The sequence below is a fragment of the Erpetoichthys calabaricus genome, chromosome 2, assembly GCF_900747795.2.
Source record: "Erpetoichthys calabaricus chromosome 2, fErpCal1.3, whole genome shotgun sequence".
Classification (NCBI taxonomy): domain Eukaryota; kingdom Metazoa; phylum Chordata; class Cladistia; order Polypteriformes; family Polypteridae; genus Erpetoichthys; species Erpetoichthys calabaricus.
Window position 1 is genome coordinate 53,645,363 of NC_041395.2, and position 21,055 is coordinate 53,666,417.

Consider the following 21,055-nt stretch of genomic DNA (forward strand, 5'->3'; position numbering starts at 1 on the left):
AAAAGCAAGTTCTTGCTCTTTCACAATTGAACAAAGGTGTATTTATTACTGAGACAGGCAGAGATGATCCAGCTAACTGGTGACAATAGGGGCTAAGCCCTAATGAACATTACTTCAGATTTCTAAGAAGACAGACTTATAAATAGAGGCAATAAAATATTTATGTGAACTAGAATATCTGGGTGGAGATGGTGATTAGTTAATTTAGCACCTATCACTTCCTGAACAATGTTTAAATATAGCTGGGAATTTAATCAGGACCTGAGGGAAGTATTTAATCATTCACTCTTCTTAAAGTCTGATGAAGAGATTATGATGATGACGCTGGCCCAGCAGCATATGCTTTAAAATCTGCATGTGCTGTACATTTCAATAATATTATTGCATCATAGCATTCTGAAACTTGCTATTCCAACTAAGGGTTGTGTTAAACTGGAGCATAAACTAGCAGTGTCAGGCACGAGGTATAGGGACCAGTCTGTCACCAGGCCCACTAACACACACACCCACACTCCAAATGGCCCAGTTTGGAATCACAGATTTTTCTTCCTGCACGTCTTTGTGAATATGAGAGAAAAACCTCTTGGACTGAATGTGAAACTCCACACATGCAGTGTCTGGGTGCTGCATTCTAACCAAGGATGTTGGATAGGTGTGGCAGCAGCAACAATCAATGCTCCCCTGTGCTGCTAAAAATGCTCCTATTATTTAATTATGTTCATCCAGACATTTCTCAACACACTTTATTAATTTCCAGTGCCTAGAGGCTAAGGTTGTAGATAGAGGAGAGAGCCTGCCTTGAATAGGATGCCAGTGGAATGAAGGGGTAATCGATATTTCCAGTAGTTAATCATCTAATTTGCCAATCCTAAAGTTAGGGGGCAATGCCTCCCAATACTGGAACAATGCTAGAAAAAGTTTGCCATAGTAAAAGTGAGCTGAAAAGTCCATACCAGTCCCATGTGAGTCTATACATTGTTATAGATGACTGTGGCTACATTCAGACTGCAGCGAGGTTCTGACTCATATGTGATATTAAAATAAATTCAGCAAGTGATCTAACGCTCATATGTGTGTACAGATGTTTATCCTGAATGTGCATTGCATGTATAGAATTAATAAAAACAAATTTGCCAGATAGATGCAACCTAATAGACCACCACAAAAGAAAACAGCATGCTGGCTGCTTCACTACTTCATGTTGTTTTCAGTGCAGAACACATTACTGTCACATCTGTATTTTAGAAATGTTTAGGTCATTCTGCAATTATGGGGTGTATTGATAAAGGGGATGAGACAGAGTATAGGAGTCAGGTGGAGAAGTTTGTTTCTTGGTGCAAAGAGAATGGTCTGCAACTTAACTGGTCATTCACTTTCACCGCACCAAAGAGCCTCCATGTCCAGACGCCATTCAAGGAGTCCATATAGAGTTAGTCCACTCCCACAAGTACCTGGGGGTCCACATCAATGACAGGTTACTGGTCTTGGTACACTGAGGAACTGTATAAGACTGTGTTCCTTTAATGTGGGAAGTGGCATCCTTCACATCTTCTACATCTTTGTGATGGCCAGTGCAATTTTCATCGCTGTGGTGTGCTGGGCTGGTAACATCACTTCAAGAGAGTCTACCTAAATCATCAAGCTAATTATAAGGAGATTATAGGACGCACTCTGGACCCCATGGAGGTCATAGGGAAGGAGAGAATTAAAGCAAAACTGAGTGTTATTATGAACAATCCTACACATCCTCTCTCTGACACACCAACACTGAGGACTTTCAGCCAACGACTCGTTCAGTAGAAGTGTGTCAGAAACACTACTGGGGCTCCTTTACCAACAGCAGTATGCCTGCATAAAGTCTCACTGTGACATCCAAGTCAGAAGTTTTCTTTCTTTTTAAATTTAATTTCTTTTTAGTCACTCTGGTGTGTGTTCAAAATGTGTGTGTATATTTATTTATTTACTTATCTACCTATTTATGTATGTATGTGTTTGTTTATTTATTTAAAGAGCTTCTGTAAAACACCACATTTCCCCCTGGAGAAAAATGAAGTTCTATCTATCTATCTATCTATCTATCTATCTATCTATCTATCTATCTATCTATCTATCTATCTATCTATCTATCTATCTATCTATCTATCTATCTATCTATCTATCTATCTATCAAGTTACTTTCAATATCTATCTATCTATCTATCTATCTATCTATCTATCTATCTATCTATCTATCTATCTATCTATCTATCTATTCTAAAGTTACTTTCAGTATCTATCTATCTATCTATCTATCTATCTATCTATCTATCTATCTATCTATCTATCTATCTATCTATTCTAAAGTTACTTTCAGTATCTATCTATCTATCTATCTATCTATCTATCTATCTATCTATCTATCTATCTATCTATCTATCTATCTATCTATCAAGTTACTTTCAATATCTATCTATCTATCTATCTATCTATCTATCTATCTATCTATCTATCTATCTATCTATCTATCTATCTATCTATCTATCTATCTATCAAGTTACTTTCAATATCTATCTATCTATCTATCTATCTATCTATCTATCTATCTATCTATCTATCTATCTATCTATCTATCTATCTATCTATCTATCTATCTATTCTAAAGTTACTTTCAGTATCTATCTATCTATCTATCTATCTATCTATCTATCTATCTATCTATCTATCTATCTATCTATCTATCTATCAAGTTACTTTCAATATCTATCTATCTATCTATCTATCTATCTATCTATCTATCTATCTATCTATCTATCTATCTATCTATCTATCTATCTATCTATCTATCTATCTATCTATCAAGTTACTTTCAATATCTATCTATCTATCTATCTATCTATCTATCTATCTATCTATCTATCTATCTCATCAGTTGTATTTAACTTCTCATTACAGAAGGTGTGACTCCTATTGGATGGTAACACACAGTGTTTTTTGTTTGTCACCAGAGGCTAACTAGTATTTAATATGACATTTTTGAACTGGTTCAGATACTCTTTTTGCATAATCATTTAGATAATCATTTAGCCCAGCAGCAGGATTAAGCTCTGAACGGAGCACCAATTCCCCACAGGGTGCATTCACACCAATGCCAATTTGAAGTCATCAGATAATTTAACATGCATGTGAATGGGACCTGGGTATTAGTAAAGGAGAAAATCCATGCAGACACAGGGAGAACAAGTAAACTTAACACAGAAAGTAAAGGGACACACAAGATTCACAGAGTTAATGCCTGCTAGACTTGGCAGCACTAACAACTTTCATACAATGCCGCCCTTGTGTATAACAGGTTCTAAGAAAAACTATATATAAGTTTTTTTGTTTGTTTGTTTTTATAATTGTGGTTGAAATGACAGGAGATTGATCATCTAAAAGTGGTATTGTAGATTTTTGTTTGAATAAACACACCCATATGAATATTGTCTAAAGTGGCACTTATGCTGAGTTTGGTCTTCATCGCCTGCACTGCTTCTGATCTCTGTAGGTTATCTTTGTTTAGACATCACTCATTGTGACAACGTGTATTACAACACTGGTTTTGTGATCTCTTGTCACAAAATGTAGCAAATGCTTGTTTTTTACACTGTTCTTTTGTATACTAAGCAGTAGAAACTACTAGAGAGGTGTTAAGACTGGTCAGAGCAAGAAGTGGAAGGTTTTAATACAAAACAGTGGTTTCAGAATATTAAAATGTTGAGTGGGACGTTCAGATTTTTATGCCAATGTCTGTCTGGAAGATTCTTTGAGGAAAGAGACACTTTTGAAGTGCAATGTTCACAACAAGAAGTGCTTAGCAATTGGATTGTATAGGCTACCAACAAGGACAGAGTGTCACATACAGTACAGAGCTGTAATGCCAGACAACAAGGACATGACCTTAGGGATGTCCAGTCGGAGAATGCAAATATCCAGACAATAACAATTCAAGTATTTAAATGTGGGCCACATTCAAGACATATATGTTTCTGCCCATATTAATGCCACAGAATTGGTCTAAATCTAATCGGAAACTTTGTGATTCCATGTGTGATTTGCTGTCATTCTGATTGTGTCACATTTCAGAGAATAAAGCTTAATTGAGCTGCACTGAGAAAGAAGCTTTAAAAAGGTGGACCAGTACTTAACTCATCAGCTTAACAGTCTAAAAAGATGATGACAGTAAAGTCACAATCTTATCAAAGCTGTCCTATAAACGGCAAACCTATTTAAAATAGAGCCCTGAAATAGATAGATAGATAGATAGATAGATAGATAGATAGATAGATAGATAGATAGATAGATAGATAGATAGATAGATAGATAGATAGATAGATAGATAGATAGATAGATAGATAGATAGATAGATAGATAGATAGATAGATACTTTATTAATCCCAATGGGAAATTCACATTCTTCAGCAGCAACATACTGATACAATAAATAATATTAAATTAAAGAATGATAATAATGCAGGTGAAAAACAGACAATAACTATGTATAATGTTAAATATTAACGTTTACCCCCCCCCGGGTGGAATTAAAGAGTCGCATAGTTTGGGGGAGGAACGATCTCCTCAATCTGTCAGTGGAGCAGGACAGTGACAGCAGTCTGTCGCTGAAGCTGCTCTTCTGTCTGGAGATGATACTATTAAGTGGATGCAGTGGATTCTCTATAATTGATAGGAGCCTGCTGAGTGCCTGTCGCTCTGCCACAGATGTTAAACTGTCTAGCTCCATACCAACAATAGAGCTTGCCTTCCTCACCAGTTTGTCCAGGCGTGAGACGTGAGCAGGCTAGTCCAATATAATCATAAAATTTGGTGACACTCAAATGTGATAATTATTTTTAAATAAATAACCATAATCCTTGTTTTCCATATCCATATGCAGAGAATGCAGTATCACCATCTACTCAATGCACTGTTATTCAAACAAGAGGCCAACTATAGAGAACTTTTTAAGGAACCAGGAGTAAATGTGACGAGGATCGTCAATCAGATCGTAGATGGTACTGAACGATGAAGGATAATATTTGCAAAGTTTTAATGTAATCCCATTTAGGAGATGATAATCAAATTAAATCAATTTCTAGCAGTGCACAGAAAGTCTAGAATTACAATTACAGTATATTATTATGTTGATTGAGTTATTTATTTTTTTGTCTGTTTTGGTGACTTCTATGCTACTCTAGTTGGAAGATTATTACTATTATTATTGTTGTTGTTTTGTGAAAAATGAAACTCTAGAAATACAAATTTGAAATAAAGAGAATTGCATTATTCCAAACAGTACAAATATTCCTTGTGAACTGAAAATAATGAAAAAAATCCAAAGTTTTGTACAATGATTTTCAGCAAGTAATTCAAAATCTCTGCTCTGTTGCATATCAAAGACCATGCCCTCAACCACGTCCAAGTGTTTAATGATTTGTTTAAATAAAAGCATTGTTATGGTCTTTTGCTGATGATTTTTTATCCCATTGACCCATGCAAAAAGTGTTGTCAATGGTAGGCTATTGATCAAGGAGAAGCAGAATGATTACTATTTACAGTCATATGAGAATGTTTGGGAACCCCTCTCAGCCTGCATAATAATTTACTCTACTTTCAACAAAAAAGATAACGGTGGTATGCCTTTCATTTCCTAGGAACACCTAAGCACTGGGGTGTTTTCCAAACAAAGATTTTTAGTGAAGCAGCATTTAGTTGTATAAAATTAAATCAAATGTGAAAAACTGGCTGTGCAAAAATGTGGGTCCCCTTGTAATTTTGCTGATTTGAATGCATGTCACTGTTCAATGCTGATTATTTGCAACACCAAACTGGTTGGATTAGCTTGTTAAGACTTGGACTTCATAGAAAGGTGTGTCCAATCATGAGAAAAGGTATTTAAGGTGGTCAACTGCAAGTTGTGCTTCCCTTTGACTCTCCTCTGAAGAGTAACAGCATGGGATCCTCAAAGCAACTCTCAAAAGATCTGAAAACAAAGATTGTTCTGTATCATGGTTTAGGGGAAGGCTACAAAAAGCTATCTCAGAGGTTTAAACTGTCAGTTTCAACTGTAAGGACTGTCATCAGGAAATGGAAGGCCACAGGCACAGTTGCTGTTAAAACCAGCAGGTCTGGCAAGCCAAGAAAAACACAGGAGCGGCATATGCGCAGGATTGTGAGAATGGTTACAGACAACCCACAGATCACCTCCAAAGACCTGCAAGAACATCTTGCTGCAGATGGTGTATCTGTACATCGTTCTACAATTCAGCACAATTTGCACAAAGAACATCTGTATGGCAGGGTGATGAGAAAGAAGCCCTTTCTGCACTCACGCCACAAACAGAGTCGCTTGTTGTATGCAAATGCTCATTTAGACAAGCCAGATTCATTTTGGAACAAAGTGCTTTGAACTGATGAGACAAAAATTGAGTTATCTGGTCATCACAAAAAGAGCTTTGCATGGCGGAGGAAGAACACTGCATTCCAAGAAAAACACCTGCTACCTACTGTCAAGTTTGGTGGAGGTTCCATCATGCTGTGGGGCTGTGTGGCTAGTTCAGGGACTGGGGCCCTTGTTAAAGTCGAGGGTCAGATGAATTCAACCCAATATCAACAAATTCTTCAGGATAATATTCAAGCATCAGTCACAAAGTTGAAGTTACGTAGGAGTTGGATATTCCAACAAGACAATGACCCAAAACACAAATCTACAAAGGCATTCATGCAGTGGGAAAAGTACAATGTTCTGGAATGGCCATCACAGTCCCCTGACTTGAATAACATCGAAAATCTATGTTCGGCAGCCATCAAATTTAACTGAACTGGATAGACTATGTATGGAAGAATGGTCAAAAATACCTCCATCCAGAATCCAGACACTCATCAAAGGCTATAGGAGGCGTCTAGATGCTGTTATATTGGCAAAAGGAGGCTCAACTAAGTTTTGATGTAATATCTCTGTTGGGGTGCCCAAATTTATGCACCTGTCTAATTTTGTTATGATGTATATTGCATATTTTCTGTTAATCCAATGTCACTGCTGAAATGCTACTGTTTCCATAAGGAATGTCATACAGTATATTAAAAGGAAGTTGCTACTTTGAAAGCTCAGCCAATGATGAACAAAAATCCAAAGAATTAAGAGGGGTTCCCAAACTTTTTCATATGACTGTATGCTGCGTTCTGTGACTTTTGTACAACCGCAATGTTTATAACAAAATGGTGCCCAGGTCCTGGTAATCCAAGGTTGCTGGGAGAACTATGCCTTAGCGGTGTCAGACATACATCTGGCATCAAACCTGGATTGGTAGCCAATATCTCTCAGGACCCACTCAGACACATGCATTTACTCTGATTCAGTCTGGAGATTGCACATAAACTATGTTGTGTGTTTTTCTGATGTTGCATCAAAATCAGAGCATTTTGGGGAAAAAAAGCACACACATAGTCAAAGAGAGAGCATGCAGACTTCACACAGACAGTGACCAGGCTGGGATATGCAGCCAGTATCTGAGAGCTGTGTGTCACCATCTGGTCCACAGTGAAGTATCTGTTTATCCATCCATTTGTCACATCCCTTGATTCATTTAAAGATCAAGGGTCCCATGGAAGAGAGATGCATAAAGTAAAGTTTTCTTGAATAATTGTTAAGAATATGCAGCATATGTTCATGTTCGCCTGGAGAACATGTCTTCTAATGCTATGGAGGTGATGTGTCATTCGGCTATAGAGGTGACTTATATATACCATTTACTTTTTTTGCCAATCATGTAGCCTGCGGTAGATTGCTTTTTATTCAAATGATCTTAAATTCTCCTTTGAAAAACAAGCTCAGTGGGATTAGAAAGATTTTCCTCCTCTGTACTTTGTGAATAATACATTTTATGAAGGATCATGCCTTTCATTTCGGAGGCAATTAGGTTGCACTCATGTGTTTAAAGGGTCTGCGACTTTATAGATCAAAGTGAGTCTATCATTCTGAGACCTTTCTTGTCGTACTGCCTTTTTCATGATTTGTTTACTTTACACCTTATTTCTTGAGCTCTGCCTCACAATTTCCATTGCTCTTTAATTGAAAAAGTCAGTTTACATGCAGATTTGTAAGTCAAGGCCACACAGTTTGGATTTTAACATTTGTATTCTTCATTTGGTTTATGACATGCATAAAAAGCATATTTCCATTGATTTCCCAAGATTATAATGACCTTATAAGCTCTGGGACATGTGGACTCCAAATATTCAGCTTTTTTTTTCCTCCTTTGTCCTTGATGTTCTCCACATATAGGAAGACCTCACACAAGTTCAGAAATCTTAGGAACCTGCCATGTCTATCACAAAGGAGGTGACCTAAAGTGTGGCACACACACTCCTGAAGCATTCTTTTGATTTGGAAGGCTTTTGACTGACCCCTCATACTTTGTGTTGAAGCCAATGATCCCTTGTGGATTCAGTTCACAATGCTGAGGTGCCAAACGTTCTAGAGATAGATAGATAGATAGATAGATAGATAGATAGATAGATAGATAGATAGATAGATAGATAGATAGATAGATAGATAGATAGATAGATAGATAGATAGATAGATAGATAGATAGATAGATAGATAGATAGATAGATAGATAGATAGATAGATAGATAGATAGATAGTGTGGTGGACGGCCTGCGCCCTTACCCGGCTGGGACACCCCTGTGATGGAAGGACCAGGGGAGAGGACAGGGTCAAGGCAACACCTCCCCCAGAACAGGAGAGGGCAACCCCCTGGACTGCAATGGGGCCATGGGCTTGGAGCTTGGAAGCTCAACCCTGCTGGGGCCTGTGGCCACTGCCAGGGGGTGCCTGGATAGTTCCGGAGGCCTGAACTGCAGCACTTCCACCACACTCGGGAGTGCAGCCGGAAGAGGATCAAAAAGTACTTGGAGAACCTCCAGGTGCACTATAAAGGAGGCCACCTCACTGCATTGGAGGAGTCAGAGTTGGGAGGTGGAGGACAAAACTTGCTGGGAGAAAATTGGAGGTGGCAGAGGAGAAAGAAACAAGAAGAAAGAAAGAGAGAGAGTGGAAAAGGGACTGAGCAGTGGTTTTGTGTTGGACATTTGTACACGTGCTGGTTTAGAAATAAACAGTGTGCTGTTTTTGGATTTGTGTCACTGTGCCTGTCTGTGTCCAGGTTTGGGGATTGGTATGGTCCCCATATTTCCACAATAGATAGAACTTTATTTATTCCAAGGGGCATTTAACAGAAGCTCTTTAAATAAATAAATTCATAAACAGATAAGTCAATATATATGCACACATCCAATATGGTATGAACGCACGTAAGAATGACTAAAAAGGAAATACATTTAAAAAGAATGAAAATTTATGACTTGTTAGTCCCAGTCCCAGTCCCAGTGACGCATTATGCAGGGGTATTACTGTTGGTATAAAGAAACCCCAATAGTTTTTATTGACACAGTTCTACTGAATGATTTGTTGGCTGAAAGTCCTCAGTGTTAGTGTGTCAGAGAGAGAATGTGCAGCATTGTTCATAATGGCACTCAGTTTTGCTTTCGCCACAACCTCCAGGGGGTCCAGAGTGTGTCTTATAACTGACCCTGACCATTTAATTAGCTTGTTGATTTGATGGGCCTGTCTTGAAGTGATGTTACCATTCCAGCACTCCACAGCATAGAGAAACACACTGGCCATAGAAGATGTGAAGGATGTCACTTCCACGTTAAAGGAGCACAGTCCATTAAGAAGAAAAGAGACAACTCTGCCTGTTCTCATATTCAACTAAGAATAAAAATGTAAAATAATTTAAAAGGCTAGGAGGAGGAGGAGGGGGTAGGGAGAATGCACTGACACAGCGTGTTGCTGCACCCACCACATGATGAACCACCTCAGGATCCCAAATTAGGACCCGAGTGCAGCCATGTAAGAGGTGACGCCTCGATGGACCCATAAATAAAGCATAACAACTGTGTGCTGCGTGTGTTTTCATTGTGTACAATTCAAAAGTTGGAGGGACATTATACTGCAATTTTAAAAAAAGTGAACAACTAATAATTCTTCATTTTTTGCTTTATTATGTTGACTTTATTCAGAAGGTTTAATAGGGACCCTGAACTTGTACTCTTTGCACTGTTGAATAACTCAAGTCTGTCCTTCCCATAACATGAAATGACAGATCACAATAGTAAACACAGGCTATTATTTGTAAAGTGAATTGTATAATCCCCATGTCTCATTATGTAATACCCAGGAGCTTCTGACTATTACATTATTAAGAGGTTCTCTGCATAATTCTAATTACAGTTTCATGGTTTGTTTCATCTTGGCTAAAATATTTTGCACAGGTAAGTTATTTACTAGAAGGAGAGATCATTTCTAACTAGCAGGCTGAACCCGTTTCATCTGTTGCTGAGCCACTTAAGAGAGTAATTTGTTTAAAAGCATATAAAATCCATGTAGAAGCCTCTAGTGGTCCTATTATAATAATAACCCAAGTACTACTGCTTTAAACTGAAATCTTTACTTGCATGTGCTATAGAATATTGTGTGATCAATCTATATACATGTAATGTTGTTAATATTTAAAGCTTATTTGGGTTATCCAGAGAAGATTAATTGGTGTGGTCCAGGTATAAATAATAAATACTATTCTATGTTTTCTGGGCAGTGTTTTCCATCTGCTTTGATAATCAATATGTCTAAGAGTCTTTTCTTTCTCAGCACTATCCCAATCTATTTTACTTATTATACGAAGCCATGAAGTTCAACTTACGTTAAATGTAACACATGCGCTCGATAAGCTTTACACTCCTATAGTCTGCTTAAGACATGGTATGTTTTCAGGTGCCTTAGCAATATATATTTTATTTCTTCTTGTTATTATTTTACTTTGAGTAAAATAAGTTTCCTTTTTATTATACATTCTTGACGTTTCTTTTTATGATTATGCCATATCAGTCCGTGAGAAAAGTATTTCATGGGCTCTGCCAGGAGAAAATGCTAGTGAAGTTTTGTGCCCAGAGATGGTCTTGCATGGGGAGAACCCGACTCTTCATTAACCAGTATTTGGTTTACAGTATCAAGACAAAAAACGATCTGAAACTTATAAAAAAGTGTTATCACAACTTAGCATTTGAGACCCCATCACTGCTAAAGCACGGACATGGGGGAGCCTCAAGGCTGCTGATCTTTTCAACCCTAAACTTCAGATGCACGGGCCTCAGTAAGCAATGTGCCTACAAATTTCTGCATGCGCCATTTATTTGAAGAAATTAATGGCCGGAACACTGAGAGCAGCACAGCTAACTGCTGCGTTCATCTCTGTCAACTTCTAGCAGGAGGCTCCTGCCAGAGGCTGATTGCAGATTTGTATGATGAAGGACTTTTTAATGCAAGTTGAGCATAAAATTATTATTGTATTGATTTGTGCTGTTGTTGTTTTGTGGTTGTAGTAACTCTGAGACACCTCTATCAGCAGAAGATATTCTTCACTGTGTACTTCCTAACATTGAAGTTGGTCCATCTGTGGACTGCTTGATGCAGCACAATGCAATTCACAAAGAGTCTGATGGACCGAATGGTCTCCTCCTATTTGTCAAACGTCTTATTGCTCTTATGATGCATACGTTTATTGTCAGCGTCTAGGCAGGTTAGGTCAATTATTCAGGATCAGTAAAGTATGAAAAATATTTTAGCCTGTTATGCTTTATCCAATTTTTTTCTTCTCTTCTACAGACAAGGAAAACTTTTGCTATACCAATTCTGCAGAGTACCTTGCTGAACTGCAGAAGACATCAATGATGAAGAGAAATGAGAAATACTGCACTTTGCCCGACAAAGATAAAGGGGTGGACATTATTAATATCAAAGGAATTGAAGACATTGGATATGTTCAGTCGGATTCCATGGTTGGTTTTGTTTGACTCAGCATTCCTCTGATAATTTTATGCTAAGAATATCCTGTCTTCTGTGTATAACATTTTACTTGCTTTATCCCAATAATAATCATGGATAAAGCATCAAAGAAAATACAGTATACCAACCTGATTTTTAGCACCAAATTCCATATCTATTTTTATAAATTGCTAAGAATGTCTGTGTTCATTTTGTGCAATGTTAAAAAAATAGAGTTTTTCAGTTTAAACTTAATTAAGCATATGCATGAGAATATGATGTGTTATAATGTAGTCTGAGGCTGTTCTTGTCATAAGTAAGTGTGTGCCATGTCATACTTTTTTAAAAAGCAGTCAAAGAACTTTCTAAATCTTGGGTGAGCAAACTAGCAGATAAACATTGCAGCAAAACCAGGAACAAAGTAAAACGAAAACAAAAGATATAAAGCAAAACAAAATGAAAGCCCAAAACGAGAGACAATAATCATGTTTGAGAGAGCAACAGGGTCAAAACTGAAAGTGAACGTGGGAAAAGAGTAGAATGATAAACTTTGACTACTTCTGAGGTTTGGTATCCGCAGATCAGATAAGGATTTGTACTCATAGCCGTCCTTTTATCCTGTTATGTCGATGACCTCAGAGGCCACACCTAGAAATGTTAGAAGTGGACCTAACAACAGAAATAAACACCGGTGGCCTTTGAGGACCCAAAATCATACCAAATCATGACAGTCATGTATTAAGTTAAAACTAAAATTTAAATCAGCTATCTGGAGGTGTGTAGCTTCATGGGATTTCCAAACATTTTCAATGATAAATTTTGACAGGCCATACAGCAATTGAGCTAGGAGATTTGGTCTTCACTATCAGGTCCCATTATGTTTGAACCTTTCTTTGTAAGTCAGCACATTTCTCTCAGGATAGGGTGTTGTTTAACACCTAACTATGTCAGGTACTGTATATTTTTAACTATAGATAGATAGATAGATAGATAGATAGATAGATAGATAGATAGATAGATAGATAGATAGATAGATAGATAGATAGATAGATAGATAGATAGATAGATAGATAGATAGATAGATAGATAGATAGATAGATACTTTATTAATCCCAAGGGGAAATTCACATACTCTAGCAGCAGCATACTGCAGCATTTTTTAATTTTTCATTTTATACAGTACATACTGTATATTTTATGTTCTGATTTGCAATTGAGTATATTGTTAAAATGGCCCCAGCTGTTCAAGTGTAAGGAAAAGAGAAACATGAAAGAGTAAAAGACATACATCAAAGCTTGGAATTGTTTGTAAGTATATTAAACTGGGTGTTTAGATTAAGCGGTTTCTTCATTTATTTATTTTGAGAATTTTCATTGCTTTCTTGAAACAACAGCTTTAGCAGGTCTGAGGGAAAATCTTTTAACTGTTCTAAAATTTTCTCAATGAAAAAGAAATACTAGACTCCCGGCTTTCCTTAGTACTTGAATATTTTAAGATCATGACACTTTTTAACTTTTTAAGACACTTCATTTGTTATCATCTCATCAGGCAAACTACCCCTTGTACAGTAAATTCTCATTCATTCTCTCCATGGATTATCTGTCTGCCCTCTGAGAAGACTGAAATATTAATAACTACATGCCTGGACTATTCCATCCATTCTGTTCAGTGCTGTGTCAGCAGCTGAGCTGGAGCATAATTCCAGCTCTTACCACAAAATGTGGAGATAGAGTAGATAAAGCCTCATTCAGGGGTGGCATCCAACTGTCAACGTATAGCCTGGCTTTATTTCGGCAACATTCAGCGTATCCATCACAAAAGCTGCTAGCGCAGTGAGTCAGAACAGTGCCGGAAGTCAGTCTTCCATATGCCTGTTTAATTAATAAGCAAGGCAAGCCATCTGTTTCTCAGCACCCTTCATCTCCTTCCGATTTGTAACAGCTATACATTATTGAGACTGAAAAGACACAAAAGAATAGGCTTTGGTATGCACACCCTGCAAAACTGTAAAACAGTATAACATAATATTTTCAAATCTGTTATGAAAATCGCACAGTGTCTTTAGAACAGGAGAATGAATACCACAGGGTTCCCTGCTAAAAAGAGGTTAGCAGCATTTTGTCAGAGAGTGATTGGCTGAAAAATATCTACAGTGTCTCTCTGTGTCTTAGTGTTGTGTGGTAAAAGCTCACCCCAAATCTCAGATTTAGTTGTCTGCTGTGATGGCTAGGGCATTCACCTTGAAATCAACATTTATTAGTTCATCCTCTGTCTTATTTGCACTTTGTTATTCTGAGAAATGTACGTGTGCAAATGTTATGGAAACGGCATACACATTTCCATTATTTAATACTAGGGGGGCAAGCCCCCCTGGCTCCTTCCATGCCCAAGCCCCAGTTACGGCCAGTCTGCCACTCGTGTTGTGAAGAGGGGGGCTGAACGCACCCCAAGAAGATGCGGTCGCTCCTCTGAAACCCCCTCTTAAATGGTGATACAATGGGCAACGAATACAGTTTTTTTTTTACCTCCTCTTTGCTCGATCAGCTGCTGCTGCTGCTGTGCCACTTGATCTGTATCTCATGCGGCACTTCAAACATTTAAAAGCCTGTACAGCAGCTGCCCTACTCTTTCTTTGTTAAATCTCTTGGTTTATAATTTAAAAATGGAATAAGAATCTGAAAATCTAACAACTAAAGTTCATAAATTCTGAAAAGAATGATACCAAACATATATATGTGGATTTTAAAATAAGCCCGATTTAAAGCGTGACAAAAAATGTGACATAAAAACGTCACATAAAATCGTTGTACAAAATCATTGCACTTTTAGGCTTAGGATTTTATATATATATATAGAGAGAGAGAGAGAGTAGATATACTAAGGCTGAATGTGTGTTTGTGTGGTTGTCCATTTTGCAAATCCACACTGTTGAACATATCTCCGCCAAACGTTGCACAGATTCCCCTTTTGCATGAGCGAAAACCACAGACTGTGTTTTACTCCAAAATTTGTCCACGTGGAGAACTAAATTTAATGACCACACCTGAGCTTATATGAGAGAAGTGACCTGGGAGGCAATCTTTGGACTTGGCACAAGTATGCAAAGTTGCTCCCCATCTCTTTGCTGAACTTGTTTAGTGAGCCCGCCTGAACTTTATTCCACCACGGGCAGCACCTTATACTTCTGGTAGTACACTTTACTGTATATTAAAGTTTCGTGTTTCAGGCTGTTTGCCTGAGTTACTTGAAACTCTCCAAGAACCCATGTTTAAATGTCAATAAAACTTCATTATTTAACATTCAGTCCGGCCACTTAACTTCTCTTAACCTTTTAATGTTGATGATGATATTTACTGAGTTATCTTGGATAAAGGTTTCTGCTAAATCATAAGAATAAGCTAAATTGGCTCTAGTGTGTGTGTTGGTGTATGAGTGTGTTCATCCTGCGATGAATGTTTTGTCCTGCCTTTTGCCCAAATGCTTGCTGGGATAGGCTCCAGCTTCCACATGACCCTGCTTAGGAAACATGTATATGAAAATGGTTAGATACATGAATAAGAATAAGAATAGTGTGCTGTGAGGGATTTTAGGATGGTGTCTTTTTATTATACAAGTTTTAATTATAAAGAAAACCTCTCTAATGAACATTATGATAAATGTGTGATGTGGAAGAAGATTTTCTACAGACATTAAGGCCTGTTTATCAAGTTTGTAGGAATTAAAGCTGCAGCTTTGAGATTTACAGTCCGACACCTTGGACAGATTTCAAACAGCTGCAATAAGAATGTGGCATTTGTAGTGGCAGAAGTCGATACACAAAGTCTCAGAATTCTTGGTTTATGATTGACTTGTTCAATGGAAATAACATTCAGGTAACAATTACTTACTTATTTGGCTTACACCACTGCCCAAGGTGACTTAGAACATTTGAGCGATACTATTGGTTACATTTCTTTGTTCAAACAAAGGCAAGTGAAGTGACTCAGTCATAGTCACACAGTGCCAGTATGGGATTTGAACCAACAAAAGCCAAAGTCTTTAACCTCTGCGTCAGGCTGCCTGACCATATATCACCTCAATTACACAGCATTAGATCTCAGAGCAGGTTCCGCCTTGGACTTTCAAGAGCCATAATAAGGTAGCATTATATCAAGGAGGGGGAAGTTGAGATTCTGACTGCAGTGATAAAATAATATCACATCAAAGGTCAGTGGGACAAAGCCACCCTGCTGGCCCCTGCCGAGAGTTGATTCTACAATAAAATAAAATAAAAATAATAAGAGGAATAACCTTGGAAGTCACTTAATATTTGTGTACCAAATTTCAGGTCAATAGTCAATAGTGATTTAAAATCCTGGACAGCCACGGTAGTATATTATATAAGAAGATTGTATGTACAGTATACCAGAGAAAAATATAAGAATAGATTCATCTATTATCTAAAGTCTGTCCTGTGTTGACGCAGGATCTGCTTTTCATTACATCGCTTTCAACTTCTTCCGATTTAGGGCATCCTCAGGAGTGCCATTATCTTCCCTCAATCGATCGAGTTAGCATTTCATTGGACGCCCACGTGGCTGCTTTTCCTGTGGTTCTGATGTGCAAGGCTGTTTTTGCCACTGATTGGTTGTCTTGGTGGATGACATGGCCTTGCCATTGGAGGCATGCTATGCTATAAGAACAGATTAATGAATGAAAGATATTAAGGAGAGCAGTTGATAATAATAATAATAATAATAATAATAATAATAATAATAATAATAATAATAATAATAATATTGGATGGCAAATCAGAATAGTGGTAGCGCCGCTGTCTCAAAGTGAAGGAGACTGGTGTTCAGAGTTTGCATGTTCTCCCAAGGTGCTGCGATATCCTCCCACTGTTAAAGTGGCCCATGTGTGTGGGTGTGTGTGTTCACCCTGTGATGGACTGTTGCCTCATCCAGGGTTTGTTCCTGTATTCCGTCTGATGCTTTAGCTGCCTTGCCGCCCTTCCCTGGATAAACAGGTTAGGAAAATTTATGGATGGATAAATGGACGCCTATAACCTCCGTTCAGTTCTTGTCACTTGATTAAGTGCTACACGTGAGCTCAGCATTCTTTCTCACTAAGCAAATGTGTGCATTATCAATCTACCAGCAATAGGCAATATTTGCTGCATGAAGAAATAATCTTCCTTGTAGTGAAAGAATATAAGCAATTGTAAGTGTGCCTTTTTCAGTGATTATTAATTCACACCTGGGCATCAACTTTCAAAAATGTCAGAAACAGCACTTGGCAGTGACTTTCCAGGGTGAACCCACGTCTACTGGGCCAAGTACCTCCACCCTGCTCTGCAGGCTACAGCAAGGAGAGTCTCCCTGAGGCTAAAATTGTACCATGGAGGAAGACAAATGGGGTATTTGGCGCAGTGACATGAACAGCTAGTCTTCTTTAAAACAGCTGAATATCACAACAATGGTTTGATTTTTTGCTTTTTTCTCTTTTTAAAACAACATGGAAACGCCGTTTTGAAATATTTCTGAGAAGCTTTTCTTTATACTGGGAGTCTCGTACCCTTCACCTCCCTTGTAAACTACATGAGTGGGCTAGCGATTTTTTAGATTTATAAAATATGCTTCACTTTAGAATGCAGTTTCATTTAGTAAAATAATAAATATCATGAATGTGAAATAATTTCCATTTGAAAAAATACAGATCTTATCCTTTAATGTTGAAGGCCTACCTATCAGGGTTCAGCAGAGAGGCAGATAATATTAAGTGCTCAGAGAAGAAAGTCTTTGTGGGTGAACAAATTGTAACAGGTCCTCAGATCTCCACCTTGTACTGTGGAAAATGGTAGAACGGTGTTGGGCATGAATCTAACAGATCAGACTCGTGAAAACAGTCTACATGCGTGCTACTTACCCGACAATTCTGAAGAGACAGGCCAGGAAGGGTCAAAAGAAAAAAAAAGAAAAACAGTTAAAAGAAGCCATAAAAGGCCAGGTGAAACAGCAAACAGCTCTTCCTCCATTACGTTAAAATATATCTAAACAAAGACATTTTCAAGAACGTTCCTTCTTGGCAAACTTTGCATAACAAAAGAGTTATATTTTGTTTCTGGTGTTTTTTTCCATGCCTCGGGGCTTATGTTTAGTGTAATACAACATTGTGGTTATAAAGTATAAGCATAATTATTTGCTTCATAGTTCAAAATTATTCCATCATTTAAAAAAGTATTGAAAGAAAGGATTGCAGTTTTTGATTTTCATTATTTTCATTCGTGTTAATGTACAGCATACATCTTGTACTGTAACTAGAGACCAAATCTTTTCTGAGTTGGACTTTTAGTTTTTATTCTCAGACTGTCTATATAAGCACCTAGTGTTCTACAGCAGAGTCTGGGAACTCAGAATCACTGGAGCTGAGGAAATTAAATAAAACTCCTCTGTCACAATTTTGCAAGGGTGGGTGATATTCACCCTGAGTTTCTGAAGGCTCTGGATGTTGCTGAGCTGTTTTGGATGACATGCCTCTTCGACATTGTGCCGAGGTCAGGGATCAGTGCCTCTGGACTGAGAAAATGGGGTAATGGTTTCCACCTGTAAGAAAGGGGACCGGAGTTGTGTGTTTCAACTTTTAGGGTATCACACTCCTCAGTCTCTTTGGGAAAGCCTGTGCGAGAGTTCTGAAAAGGATGGTCTGACTGTTGGTCCAACTTCAGATCCAGTAGGAACAATGTGTATTTTTATCTGAGAACACTGGACCAGCTTCTTACCCTCAGAAACATTTTGGAGGGTTCATGGGAGTTTGCCAAACCAGTCTACATGTGTTTTGTGGACTTGGAAAAGACATGCAACTGCATTTCTTGGGGTGTTCTGTAGGGGTGGAGGTGCTTCAGGAGTATGTGTTACCAGACCTGCTATTGCGGGCTATTCGGTCCCTGTATCACCAGAATGAATCCTTGCCTTGCAGGGTTGCCTTTTGTCACCGATTTTGTTTGTTATTTTTATGGACAAACTTTCAAACTCAAGCCAAAGAAAGGTGTGGGTTCAGTTTGGTGATCTCAGCATCACATCTCTGATTTTTGCAGATAATGTGGTCCTGTTGATTTCATTGGCCTGTGACCTTAGAGGTGCACTGGGGAGTCTGCAGCTGAGTAAGAAGTGGCCAGGATAAGGATCAGCACCTTCAAGTCTGAGGTCATAATTCAGGTTGAGAAATGTGGTTGCTTCCTCAAGTGGAAGAATTTAAGTATGTCAGGGTCTTGTTCACGAATGAGGGAAGAAGGGAGAGAGAGACTAACAGGCAGATTGAAGAGGTGGCTGCAGTTTTGCAAATATTGTACTGATCAGTCGTGGTGAAGAGAGAAATGAGCCAAAAGGCAAAGCTTTCTATTTACTGGTTGATCTATATTCCTGTCCTCACCTATGGTCACAAGCTTTGGGTAGTGACTGAAAATATTAGATTTCTGACACAAGCAGCAGAAATGAATTTCCTTTGCATTACTATATGGTTGCGAGACATGGATGCTATCCAGTGACCTGAGACGTAGACTGGACTCCTTTGGTACTGTGTGTCTCCGGAAAATCTTTGGGTACCTTTGGTTTGACGTTGTGTCGAATGAGCGATTGCTCATGGTGTCCCGCATGAGACACATTACCTGCATTGTCAGGGAGCATCATTTACGGCACTACGGCCATGTGGCGTATTTCCCCAAGGGTGATCCAGCTCATAAGATCCTCATTGTTTGGGACCCGAGTGGTTGGACCAGGCCAAGGGGTCGCCCACGTAACACCTGGCTGCGGCAGATAGAGGGTCATTTCGGGAGGGTGGGACTGGACCGCATGTCTGCCTGGGGGGTTGCCAACTGGGATCCCAAGTTGTTTCGATGTGTAGTGGGTGCGGCAACGCACTGTACCAGTGCATGCTCCCCAACTTGACTTGACTTGACTTGGTGTCTGGGGTCAGCCATAGAGGTAAGGTGAAGAGAACAGACATTCAGGAGGAGTTCAGAGTAGAGCCACTGGTCCTCTGCATCGAAAGGAGCCAATTTAGGTGGTTCAGGCATCTGATGACGATGCTTTCTGGACACCTGCTTATGGAAGTGTTGAGGGAATGCTCGCTGGAAAGATTGTATCTCTTGGCTGGCCTGAGAATGGTTAAGTTTCCCCCCAGAGGAGATGGAGGAATTGGTGGATAAAAGGAATGTCTGGACATATGTATTTGCTAAGGCTTGTGCCCTTGTGAACCAAACCCAGATAAGTGGCAGAAAATGGATGGATGGATGGATGGATGGATGGATGGATGGATGGATGGATGGATGGATGGATGGATGGATGGATGGATGGATGGATGGATGGTGTTCAATAACATAACATTATCAAACCCAATTAGTCCAATTCAGGGGCCATGAAGCCAGAATCCTATCCCAATATAATCAGACACAAGACAGAAACAGCCTTAGATAGGACATCCTTCCATCACAATGCCAACACTTGCACACAGTCACCAATTAACCTAACGTGGAGATCTTTGGGGATGTAGGAGGGAAACTCAGAGGAAAACATGCACAGTTGGAGAATAATGTGCAAACTCCATAAGGGCAACATCTGGACATGGTATTGGCACCTAGGAAGCTAGATGTATCAGACACCACTGCTAGCTAATGTCCCAATGTACTGTCCTAGTGTTCAGTAATGATCTTCTAATCAACACAGACATAAGAATAATACATTCATTACACAGTCTTTTATGCCCTGAACATTCAGCTAGAAATATTCAATTAGTGCCCTAGACATCTATATGTGGCATTTCATTTTTTTACCTCATAATTTTTTACTCTAATGCAGGAGAATTGAGATGAAGGATGCACAAATTCACAGTACACTGAGAAAAATAGTTTGACCGTAATATTGCGACAGTGGGAATAGCATGAACTATAAATGCTCTCTGGTGAAATATTGCATACCACACCAACTACTAACTAGTGCAAGCTAAACAACAAATTCTAGAAACATTGTTATGAATATTTTAACCATATTAATCTTATAAAGCAGATTCAGGAATTAATGGTGAACGATGGCACGTTTCAATAGTATTGACAGCAGAATGGGAATGAGAAGAGTAATGCAACATTTCAGCACTGACGATTGTCTCACTTCTACCCAGGG

At 38.6% G+C, this 21,055-nt stretch overlaps 1 protein-coding gene across 40 annotated transcripts in view; it reads left to right on the forward strand.

The window, feature by feature from the left end:
• Positions 1–21,055, forward strand: part of ano1a (anoctamin 1, calcium activated chloride channel a) — a 380,680-nt gene that overhangs the window by 57,445 nt on the left and 302,180 nt on the right. For all 40 annotated transcript variants that reach the window (XM_051923706.1, XM_051923669.1, XM_051923693.1 and 37 more), the window contains exon 2: positions 11,741–11,913. In XM_051923706.1, the coding sequence (XP_051779666.1) occupies positions 11,803–11,913 (111 nt within the window). In that variant the 5' untranslated portion in view covers positions 11,741–11,802. The remainder of the gene's footprint in view (positions 1–11,740; positions 11,914–21,055) is intronic.